The 12817-nt window shown below is 43.9% G+C and overlaps 1 protein-coding gene across 1 annotated transcript in view; it reads right to left on the bottom strand.

The window, feature by feature from the left end:
- The window catches only part of LOC107395861 (CMP-N-acetylneuraminate-beta-galactosamide-alpha-2,3-sialyltransferase 1), a 183454-nt gene that overhangs the window by 13914 nt on the left and 156723 nt on the right, over nucleotides 1-12817 (bottom strand). The window contains exon 3 of the mRNA XM_070556171.1: nucleotides 9163-9356. Within this exon, the coding sequence (XP_070412272.1) occupies nucleotides 9163-9356 (194 nt within the window). The remainder of the gene's footprint in view (nucleotides 1-9162; nucleotides 9357-12817) is intronic.

The following is a 12817-nucleotide window of genomic DNA, read 5'->3' as shown; positions in this document are numbered from 1 at the left end:
AATGAATGACTTGTAAGTCATTCTCTGGGGAAAAAAAGCTTAGGTGCACCAGTTTGAGTATGTAGAAGTCAGGTGGTGGATAATGTTCAGAAGACAGGATTTGGAGTCTCACATTCAGATATTTAGACATACAATTTTTTGTCTTTATTTAACATCTAATGACTAAACATCTTCACATTATAGTCTTTCCTACAACAGGGATAAATGGTAGCACAATTACCACCTATAATGACAATAAACAAATAAACTGGTTGATGATTTGTTCACTTAATCACACAGGAGTTTGTGTAAACTTCTCCAAGAAGGTACATATTTCACATTGGTTGGATCAATATTATTCTATGGCACTAGAAGATTTATACCTAATGGATTCACCACAAACTAAAACAGATTCACTGGTTCTCTAAAACTCAAACCAGACAACTTATGCACAGAATATCCAAAAAGTCAGGAAACAGAATAGACCAGCAAGGTCTTATAGAGCTATTTAATTTAGGCCTGAGCTTTTGTGCCATATCCATCTTCAGCTCAAGTGAAAGCTTTTCTGTTTCCATTTGTTTTATCAGATTTAGGCTGAGGCGTTGAGAGGCCCTAACACGAAACTCAGAGTATATTCTGATGAATTGTTTTCTGTAAAAGAGTTTAATTCAGACGGATGAATAATGGTGAATAGCGCCAACATGTCAAAGCTAGAACACAAGTGTCTTTGAATAACAAAAAATCCATTAGTGCATAATCTCTGAAGCACAGACTTTAATTATCAGGCCTCATTTGATTAGGTTAGCATTCCACAGCTGGTTAATTGGCATCCTTATGCAAATGTCTGATGGTTTGACAGACCTGACTGGGTACTGCAGCTCACTATTCATCATATGCTCAGCTGTTATTACCACAAACATGGCTGGCTTGTTTGGATTTAAGTATTATGTCTTCATGCAGGTTTGTTGCATTCAAATAGCTCACCAAATGATTAGTAATGCACACAACTGTTTTATTAAACAGAATAACTAAATACCAAAAAATTCTTGAGTCATGGATGACCACCACATGTACACCAAATGGAACAAGGTCTATCATTTAGGAGGGGGTCCTTATTCTCCTGTATAAAATGTGAGCAGTGCTATTCAAGGGCCTATTTGGGGTCAAATACTTTATATTTTGATCCATTCTGTTACTACTTTTACTAATGGGGACATATTGTGACTTTTTTCTTAAGTTTTAACAGTCTTATGTTTGACACCAAACATGTTCATGAAGTTCTTTGCACTAAATCCCTCTCACATAAGGCGATTCCAGTACTTTGATCCTTGGCATTTTCAGCACCTTCCAGAATGAGCCATTTCAGGGCTCTGTTACTTTAAGAAAAACTGGCCACGCCCACCCATCTCTGCTCAGGCTGCTTTATAATGAGAAGTGTCATCTGGGAGGGGCTTGGACTAGAGCTGCTCTCCTGCAGGTGAGAGGGGGTTGTGTTCCACCTTCTTTGCTTATGACATCACAAACAGGGACTTTTTGAAGTAGCTTGTTTTAAGTACTTCATTCCTAAAATCCAACAATGATGGAAAATGGATGGACATTTCTTTTCATGTTTGGAGTGTTTATCGAAGCAGTAGAGACCCACATAGCAGCACAAATGTATGAAAAAGGTTATCTTTGCATAATAAACCTTTAAGGACCATGTACAATTTCAAACATAAATGTCACCATTGCATGCATCATACCAGAGTTAGCCTTGGCCTAATATACAGGCTGTTATGTGTTTGTAAAATCAAAGAAATGGGTCTAATTTAGCTTAATTTATCTTTTGCCAGAGTAATACATTGTCTGGTGGTCAGTTACAGTCAGGAACTAAAACTGAAAAGATTTAAGGTGGTAAAAATAATTAGGAGTGTCGGGTGGAGCAGAGGGGCCATTGTGGCCAAAATGCATAAAATAATGTGTCACTCCAACGCCAGCAGACTGACTCTCCCACATAACTCATAACTTTTGATGAAATTTGAGAGCCCTGTAGTCATATGAGCTGTGGTTCAATTCCCACCTTCTGTCACTTGACAAAGTGGGAAAGACACTGACTCCCACATGGTATGATGCACTCATCTTTCATGACAGTAGAGGAAAAAAGATGTTGTAAGCAGAATCTCTGGTAAAATTTATTTTACCCCACATTCAAGCTGTTTTATATATGAGTTCATGATAATAAAAAAAATCAAAATAATCTCATCTTCCCATTAGTGGACTTCTGTAAAGTTCACTGAAAGGCTTGAATGTGTTTTTTACTCGGAGAAAGTGAAAAAAAACCCCATAAGGCTTAATCCTGGACTCTACAGGCCTCAGTTAGCGCAGTAAATGTTAAAGTTGTTGTTCAGATCTTTTGAAGTGGAAAGGTTATAAAAATTTACTTTCATACATGTTGTAGATTGCTCTGAATGGTTTTGAGGTAATTAGATTAGTTCTAACCAAACCGGTAGGTAGAGGGCTGATTTATTTGGGCTTTTTTACAAGACCTCGACACTTTGGTGAATCCATCGCTTCTTTGTCGTCGTCGTCGTCTTCCTCCGCTTATCGGGGTCCGGGTCACGGGGGCAGCATCCCAACTAGGGAGCTCCAGACCGTCCTCTCCCCGGCCACCTCCACCAGCTCCTCCGGCAGGACCCCAAGGCGTTCCCGGACCAGATTGGAGATGTAACCTCTCCAACGTGTCCTGGGTCGACCCAGGGGCCTCCTGCCGGCAGGACATGCCCGACACACCTTCCCAGGGAGGTGTCCAGGAGGCATCCTGACCAGATGCCCAAACCACCTCAACTGACTCCTTTCGATCTGGAGGAGCAGCGGTTCTACTCCGAGTCCCTCCCGAATATCCAAGCTCCTCACCCCATCTCTAAGGCTGAGCCCAGCCACCCAATGGAGGAAACTCATTTCGGCCGCTTGTATCCGCGATCTCATTCTTTCGGTCATTACCCAAAGCTCATGACCATAGGTGAGGAGTGGGACGTAGATTGACCGGTAAATTGAGAGCCTGGCTTTCTGGCTCAGCTCCCTCTTCACCACGACAGATCGGCTCAGCGTCCGCATCACTGCAGACGCAAAACCAATCCGCCTGTCAATCTCCTGATCCCTCCTACCCTCACTCGTGAACAAGACCCCAAGATACTTAAACTCATCCACTTGAGATAGGACCTCTCTCCCGACCCGGAGTTGGCAAGCCACCCTTTTCCAGTCGAGAACCATGGTCTCAGATTTGGAGGTGCTGATCCTCATCCCAGCCGCTTCACACTCGGCCGCGAACCTACCCAGCAAGAGCTGAAGGTCAGAGCTGGATGAAGCTAGGAGGACCACATCATCCACAAAAAGCAGAGACAAGATTCTCCTGCCACCAAACTCGACACACTGCACACCACGGCTGCGCCTAGAAATTCTGTCCATAAAGGTAATGAACAGAACCGGTGACAAAGGGCAGCCCGGGCGGAGTCCAACCCTCACCGGAAACAGGTCCGACTTACTACTGGCTATGCGGACCAAACTCACGCTCTTCTGGTAAAGGGACTGAATGGCCCTTAACAGAAAGCCACCCACCCCATACTCCTGAAGCGTCCCCCACAGGGTGCCCCTGGGGACACGGTGATCTCCAAATCCACAAAACACATGTGGATTGGTTGGGCAAACTCCCATGCCCCCTCCATCACCCTTGCAAGGGTATAGAGCTGGTCCACAGTTCCACGGCCAGGACGAAAACCACATTGCTCCTTTTGTCGTACAGGGCTGCAGCCCACTCCGACACTGAGAATCTGAGATTCAACTATCGATCAGACCCTCCTCTCCAGTACCTTGGAGTAGATCTTTCCAGGGAGGCTGAGGAGTGTGATCCCCCTATAGTTGGAACACACCCTCAGGTCACCCTTCTTAAAGATGGGGACCACCACCCCGGTCTGCCACTCCACAGGAACTGCCCCTGATGACCACGCAATGTTGCAGAGACATGTCAACCACGACAGCCCTACAACATCCATAGCCTTGCGATACCCAGGACAAATCTCGTCCACCCCCAGTGCTCCGCCACTGTGTAGTTGTTTGACTACCTCAGCAACTTCTGCCCCCGAGATTGGACAGTCCATCCCCAGGTCTCCCGGCTCTGGTTCCTCCTCGGAATGCGCATAGGTGGGATTGAGGAGCTCCTCAAAGTATTCCTTCCACCATCCGACTATAGCCCCAGTTGACGTCAGCAGCTCCCCATCCCCACTGTAAACAGTGTGAGCGAGTTGATGCCTCCCTCTCCTGAGGTGCCGGACAGTTTGCCAGAACCTCTTTGGAGCCGATCGATAGTCTTTCTCCATGGCCTCACCAAACTCCCCCCACGCCTGAGATTTTGCCTCGGCAACTGCCACTGCTGCACCCCGCTTGGCTATCCGGTACCTGTCTGCTGCCTCTGGAGACCCACAGACCAGCCATGTCCTGTAGGCCACCTTCTTCAGCCTGACGGCTCCCCGAACCTCTGGTGTCCACCAGCGGGTAAGGGGGTTGCCACCACGACTGGCACCGGCCACCTTGCGACCACAGCTAGCAACAGTCGCCTCAGCAATCGCAGTGTGGAACAAGGCCCACTCGGAGTCAATGTCCCCCACTGCTCTCGGGACGCGGTCAAAGCTCTGCCGGAGGTGGGAGCTGAAGACCGTCTTGACAGGTTCTTCTGCCAGGTGTTCCCAGCAGACCCTCACTATGCGTTTGGGTCTGCCAGGGCTACGTGGCATCTTCCCCTGCCATCTGATCCAACTCACCACCAGTTGGTGATCAGTCGATAGCTCCGCTCCTCTCTTCACTCGGGTGTCCAAAACATACGGCCACAGGTCAGATGATACGACTACAAAGTCCATCATCGACCTGCAACCTAGGCTGCCCTGGTAACAAGTGTACCGATGGGCATCCTTATGTTCGAACATGGTGTTCGTTATGGCCAAACACCACTCAAGTTCAGATCAGGCGGGCCGTTCCTCCCAATCACATCACTCCAGGTCATGCTGTCATTGCCCACTTGAGCATTGTAGTCCCCCAGCAGGACAATGGAGTCCCCTGATGGAGCACTATCTAGCACTCGTCCCAGGGACTCCAAAAAGGGTGGGTACTCTGAACTGATATTTGGTCCATAAGCACAAACAACAGTCAGGACCCGTTCCCCGACCCGAAGGCGCAGGGAAGCTACCCTCTCATCCCCAGGGGTAAACCCCAACACACAGGCAGAGAGTCTTGGGGCTAACAAAAAGCCAACCGCAGCCCTCCGCCTCTCACCCGGGGCAACTCCAGCAAAGGAGAGTGTCCAACCCCTCTCAAGGACTTGGGTTCCAGAGCCAACGCTATGTGTCGAGGTGAGTCCGACTATATCTACCCGGTACTGCTCAACCTCTGCCACAAGCTCCTGCTCCTTCCCTGCCAGCGAGGTGACGTTCCATGTCCCAAAAACCAGTTTCCTTGTCTGGGGATCGGACCGCCAAGGCTCCCGCCTTGGTCTGCCACCCGATCCACATTGCACCGGACCCTTCATGTTCCTCCTGCGGGTGGTGGGTCCACAGTTGGATGAGCCCATGTATCCGTTTCGGGCTGGGCCCGGCCGGGCCCCATAGGCGAAAGTCCGGCCACCAGGTGCTCGCTCACAGGCCCCAACCCCAGGCCTGGCTCCAGGGTGGGACTCCGGTAACCCTCCGGGCCGGGTACTCTGACTCCTTGATAGTTCATCCATGAAAGGTCCTCTGAACCGTTCTTTGTCTCACCCTTCACCTAAGACCAATTTGTCATGGGAGACCCTACCAGGGGCACAAAGTACCCCATACAACATAGCTCCTAGGATCATTAGGGCAAACTCCTCCACCACAATAAGGTGACGGTTCAAGGAGGAGCGTCTTTGTTTTTCCAAAATAGTATTTATCCAAACTTTAGCAGTCTGACAGACAAGATTATTCTCCAGAACAACAATTCCAATGATTACAGGTGTATGAAGTAAGAGTGACATCATTTGGTCTAATTAGTGTACTACAGTCCATGTATCAAAACAAACAAGTCCGCGAACAACTGCAGCCAGATATGGATCAGCACCAAAAGATGCTAGCTGATGGGAGAAGATGAGTCATCCAAGGTTTGTTTTATGATATTTAGTTATTTTATGACTTTATTTTTATGGTTTTAATCTATTTCTGTTTTAAGATCAATATGGTTTTATGACTTTGTTTTGATCTATGTGAAGCACTTTGTGATTCTGTCTGTGATGAGTGCTGTATAAATAAAATGTACTTACTTAACAGTAAACTGGTAGATAAATACATTTCACTGTAATATCACATTAATTGAAAAAAGTAGCTTGAGATTTATTTAGATCTATGTTTATTTAATTCACTGTTAGAACTGTTAGCTCAAAGTTAGCCTCTAGTCCATATAAAAGAGTTGTTCCAACTCCTTAAGAGTCCATCTAGACGCAACGGTTTCATCCACCTGTTGTGACCCGGAAAACATCTCTGGACTGGAGGGTCGGTGCTACGGTATTCTACAACCTCGGTGCCAGAGGTCATCCGACCTCTCTGACCTTCGGATCCACAAGGGGGTCTTCTAAAGGGTGAGGTAGATACGCAGATAGCGTCTGATGCTTTTTGATGAGAATCAACTTCATAGCTTAACGCAAACCAAATTCTTCCCTTTTACACCCAGAACTCAGTTCTTCTAGATAAGTAAGTTCGGATAACATCATATTCACACATAAGCACCATACATCATATTTCATCCACCTAGATCCATCCATCACAGTAAATATTAGTTAACGTGTCATGTTTTAATTGTTTGGAAAATAAATCCATACTTTTATAAACCTGACTCTTTTCTTGAATCAAGATGAAGTGTTTACAACCCCTGAATAAACAAGAATCCTAGAATCTTCTGATTAAACATCCAAAGACCAAGCAGGTTGATACTCTACATTTATATAGAGTATCACAGCTTATTGGTCATAAGTAAAGATAATATATTAAGCTTTTAAAGCACTACATTTACCAACTCCTACAACTCACTCTCATTCTCACTCATGCTGCTGTGGGGTGTACTATCTGATCGCTACACCTGCCGACTCCTCCCAGAACGTCATCCTCACTGACATCCAACACATCCATGCATGCAATGTTTGACGCCTCTGCTTAATTGGCCACTGTCATCTTAAAACTCGCATAACTCTGCCTCATAGCTTGTTAACTTGCCCCACTTTTGGTCCGCTCTGCGCCGGACCTCTCGTCTCCATTTTTTTCTCCTGTTAAGAACATACATCCTGGTGTCCTCTGCTGTTACGGGCATGTAATGGTTAGACCCAATTATAAGACAACCCCACATTTTAAAATTATTTTCAATGAAAAAAAAACATTGTGTTATATTCGGGTCTATATATATACATACATACATATATATATATATATATATATATATATATATATATATATATATATATATATATATATATATAGTCCGATATTAGAGTAAAAGGAAAAGGATGCTGTGACTTCTTAGGCATACAAGAAATAACTTCTGGGCTGCTCCTTTTACTAGCTACCATGTTTTTTTCCACAACTCTGCTGCTTTTTGATGGCCGATGCCAATTTCCAAATCCAAATGCCAGTGCTGCATGGTTGCCAACACAGACTTGGCAATCCCTCAGACTCACATGTATGGCTATGGAATCAGAGAGTGTTGAGGCAGGACCAACTGTAAACAACGATTATGTCACCCTTCTGCCTTTTTAAAAAGAGAAAAAGAAAACCTGTTTAAATGTAACCTTCCTTCCACCATGATTGAGACATTTGGACTGCTTCATAATTATTTCACTGTAAAATTCTTACTTATTGTACCTTTAACTCAATGACAATTCTGTATACTTAATCACTTGGGATTCACTGTGCATGAGTACATTTCTACAATTTCTAACTAAAAATTCCTCTAATTTTAGCATCTGGTAATAAAAATATAATATTGAATGTCCTATTAAATGAAGTGTTAGCTCTGAAAAAAAAAAGAAGAACACTCCTGTAAACACAATTTACTTTTCCATTTCTTCTACTTCATTTCTACTTCAAACTTCCAAACATTAGTGGTGTTTCGTCAGACAGCCGTGCTCTTCAGTGTGCGGCTAGATCACACAGCATGTAATAACCAGCTAACGTTTTAAAGGTCAGCAGTATTTCAGTGCTCTCTCTTCCATTCATGCTTGTCAGTCTTCTGGTGTTACTGCTTATATTGTGTCGATGGTTACTGCTGTCTTTCACAAACCCTGAGTGTGTGTACATTTTCAAAAGGCCTGTGCAGTTTATGTCAATTAGCTATCATAATGAAGCCTGACGGAGTCACATTTGCTTATCCATGCAATTGTTTGTTAGAAATTACAACTTGTTATGTATGTGCCACTCTACACATGAACCTTAATTGAAGGATTTAGCAAGCCAGTTTTATTTCTTTGCTACGTCCCATCTAACTTTAACTTTGCTTCGGTATGTGCTGCAGTGACACAAAAGAGAAGTAAAATTGTACTATTTAAAAATTTCAATTACACAAAGGTCAGAATTTCTAAAACAACAAAGCTGCACAAAAGTCAGGATAATAATGTTACAATCACAAAGAAAAATGCCAATATAAACAAGGAAACAAAATCTAACATGTAGGTGAATAAAATCAATAGGATAAAGGCACAAAGTTAAAAAAAAAACCATTAAAATAAAGGAAAAAGTGTCAGTTTCTACTTGTTAAAAGCGGGGTTTTAAATGCACTTTTGTGGGGGTAACTTGTTCCAGAGGTCTTGAATTGCAAAGAGGAATCAGCACGCATCAACAACATCTGGGATGTAACTTAAAATAATGAGTAAGAGTAAGGTTGGCTACACTGAAAGTTGTACCTGAAAATACATCTGCAAACACAATGACCAAAAACCAACGGTATGAGTGCTAACCATGAGGGGTTAGTTTCAGCTCAAAACATTCGGATCAACAGATCCTATCTGAGTTTGTTAAAGGCCCGTTTCACGTTCAGAGTCTCCGAATTTCACCATATTTAAATGTTCTTGAAACAGACAAACTTAGAAATCTCAGCCCAAAGATTACTGCAACTGTGTTAACTTTTAAAATCGGGCTGCAAGTGCAAGAGTTACATGACCTTATAATGAAATCACTGGAGTCGATGAGGTGGCCATAACGGGACCCCTTCAGATTTCCAGAGTTCCCCACCACAGAACAGGTCCTGCAGCGATCAGGGCTGGCGTCCATGTAAAGTACCTCATCAGGGATGACTTGGAACAGCTCCTCCACCACTTCGCTGAAGTTTGCCGGCTGCGTCTCCGACTGTAACCACTGGCAACAGAGCAAAGGCAGGCGTCAGAAACAGCCACAACTCCAGAGCCACTTTAAGTGGGAATGATTGAAAATAGGCACCGTAGTTTGTGAGACAGTGATGAATGTGCACGGTTTCACATTTTGCATCATTTTAGAGACCATACATTATCCAATCCAATCCAATCCAATTTTATTTATAAAGCGCATTCAACAAGGCATTACAACCAAACAAGGCGCTGTACACTAAAAATGTTGGTTAATTAAACAGGCGATATACAAACATGTCGAACACAGATAAAAGATAAAAAAGAAATACAACAAAATTCCCAAAACTAACAGCTAAAAATCAATAAAACACAGGGAGAATAAAAATTAGAAAAACATTTTTAAAAAGAACCTCAATAATACGGAAGTTGATATTGTAAAGTCCATTTTTAAACAATGCAGATGTAAGTGAGGTTCATAATTATGTTGTATAAGCTAGGTTGAAGTAGTGAGTTTTCAGGCGTGATTTAAAAATGCTAGCTGTTGGTGCTAGCCTCACTAGCAGTGGTAATGCGTTCCACAGCTTGGGTGCACAGACAGAGAAAGCCCTCTCTCCACGGCTTGTTAAACGTGCATTCGGAACAGCTAGGAGGAGCTTATCTTCAGACCTGAGAGCACGCGGCGGGTTGTAGTAATGGACAAGTTCACACAGATATGGAGGAGCTTGATGGTTCAAGGATTTGTAAGTGAGAAGCATAATTTTGAAATTTATCCTGAACTGCACGGGCAACCAGTGGAGAGATTTCAGAATTGGAGAAATGTGTTGTCTTCTGTCAGCTCCAGTCAGCAACCTAGCTGCTGAATTCTGGACCAGCTGAAGTCTAGAGAGAGCTGCTTTACTGATGCCATATAAGCAGGAGTTAGAGTAATCCAGCCTTGAAGTGATAAAAGTGTGGACCACCGATTTCAGAAGACGGATACTCAGGATGTGCTTTAGTTTTGAGATGCGTCTTAGTTGGTAAAAACATGATTTAACTGTGTTATTGACCTGGGCATCCATCTTCAGAGCCTGGTCCATTTTTACTCCAAGGTTGGAGATTACAGAGGATACATTAGGTGAGAGATAGTTGAGGTCAGGTTGATGAGTCGCCATGGTACTGTTAGGACTGAAAACGATTAAGTCAGTTTTGGAGTCATTGAGATGGAGGAAGTTGTCAGCAAGCCATTGCTTGACCTCAAGGATACAATCAGACAGAACTTTCATTGATTGAGTTGGCTTAAATGAAAAGTAGATTTGACAGTCGTCAGCGTAAAGATGGTATGAGACAGCGTGCTTTCTGAAAATGGCTCCTAAGGGCAGTATATAGAGGTTGAACAGTAACGGGCCGAGTATTGAACCTTGTGGGACACCCCAACGTAGAGGCTGTGACTCGGATGAACAGCCATCCAACATGACCCTAGCAGACCTGTTACAAAAGTATGACCTAAACCAATCTAGGGCTGTGCCTGAAATGCCAGCCCAAGTGTGAAGTCTTGTGATCAAAATGTCATGATCGATCGTGTCGAATGCTGCAGATAGATCCAAAAGTACCAGAACCACATGGAAACCTGAATCTAAAGCCAGAAAAAAGTCATTAAACACCCGAACATGAGCAGTTTCAGTGCTGTGCTGTTTTCTGAAACCAGACTGACAGATGTCCATTACCTGATATTCATTTAGATGGTTCACCAACTGTGCATAGACTATTTTCTCAAGGACCTTAGATAAAAACGGTAATTTGGAAATTGGTCGGAGATTAGAGTAATTGGTGGGATCAAGGCCGGGTTTTTTCAGGATAGGTTGTAGAACAGCGTGTTTAAAGGCACGAGGAACTTCAGCCAATGTCAAGCTACTATTTATAATGCCTAGCACGCTATGGCTAATTAAAGGAAACACCTCTTTCAGGAGACGAGGTGGGATAACATCATCTGGGGAGCCAGAGGGTTTCATGGCTGCAACAGTTTTTTTCTAGATAGGCCAGAGAGATGGGCTGAAAGCTTTGAAGTTGCCCGTGAGAGGGGATAAATGAATCAGCAACATGGTTGGTTTGGTGAATCTGAGCTCTGATTACAGTAATCTTATTTAAGAAAAACTGCAGGATTTGGCTACACAAGTCACTGGACGCAGAGGAAAATAGTTTTTGAACTGGGGAAAGCACTGCATTTATGGTTTTATATAACACATGTTGATTGTTTGAATTAGCCGTGACAATGTTGGCAAAAAATCGATTTCTCGCGCCTCTGACTGCTCTTTGGTACTGAGACCAAGCCTCTCTCATGGCCTCAAAGGATACAGTAAGCCTTCTTTTATCCATTTACGTTCCAGTCTCCTGCAATTTTGCCTCAAGGAACGAGTTTGTTAGTTCAGCCATGGGTCTGGCTTGGATTTCTTTTGACTTGATTTTAATGGAGCGACAATATCCATAGCAGCCAGGCAGGATGAATCAAGCACACGAAGTGATCCCTCAACTACAGAAGATGCATCAGTAGAATCATATGGAGCTGTGTATGGTATTGATTTTAAATGCTTTTATTATGATTCTTAGTGGGCTTCCTAAACTTATTTTGGCGTGGCTTTTTCTGTCTTATTACTCATAGCAACAAGTAAACGTCACGTAAAACGTTGCCTCGTGAGTTCTGCGTGCTGCCGTTTACGTGTTTTATGATCACAGCAACTAACCGGCTAAGCTGTATTTCATTTTTAAGCAATGGTTGATCAATTGTCAGATCACACATAAAAAGCACTTTGGATTGCTGTTATCTGTCTCACCGAGACAGATCTCAGACAGATCCTGAGACGCTCCTGCCTGACATATTTATTTTATTCACGGAAAAAAAATCTGACTAGTGATTTCTCTTGGCGTTCAGTTTATGCATTCAAACAGCACAGCATTCTATTTAAACTACTAACGTGTAAATCTGTGTTATTTGTCCATCCATCCATTTTCATCCGCTTACCCGGAGTCGGGTCGCGGGGGCAGTAGCGTCGAGAGGCCCAGACTTCCCTCTCCCCAGCCACTTGGGCCAGCTCCTCTGGGGGAATCCCAAGGTGTTCCCCGGCCAGGTCCGGTAAGAAGTCCGCTCCGACAGCTTCTGGCGTTTTTAAAAAGTATCCCAGGGGCACGGTAAGGGTCGGAGATGTTTAGTCTATTTAATTTCTGACTATATAAAACAATTTCTTCGGTTTTAAAGTGTGAAGTAAACTCCGACGGAGTAAAATCCAAGCCAATCCCGTTCATTTTGTTTACCTTTGTTGCCTGCCAACATGGCGTCTACTCTCTGAGAGTCACGTGACGTCCAGAGCTCTATAACACGGCTTGGTCCAAAAACAATGATTGGACCATACGCTTGTCCGTCTTACCGAACCACTGCACTTCCACATTTACCTGGGTCCTCCACTCATTATACGCAGGCTCATCTAGCAGCAGAACACCACTGGTGTGAGAGGTTCGCTC

This window comes from Nothobranchius furzeri, chromosome 11 (genome assembly GCF_043380555.1).
Source record: "Nothobranchius furzeri strain GRZ-AD chromosome 11, NfurGRZ-RIMD1, whole genome shotgun sequence".
NCBI lineage: Eukaryota > Metazoa > Chordata > Actinopteri > Cyprinodontiformes > Nothobranchiidae > Nothobranchius > Nothobranchius furzeri.
Note: the sequence above shows the minus strand (reverse complement) of the source record. Positions and strands in the feature narration are given on the sequence as shown.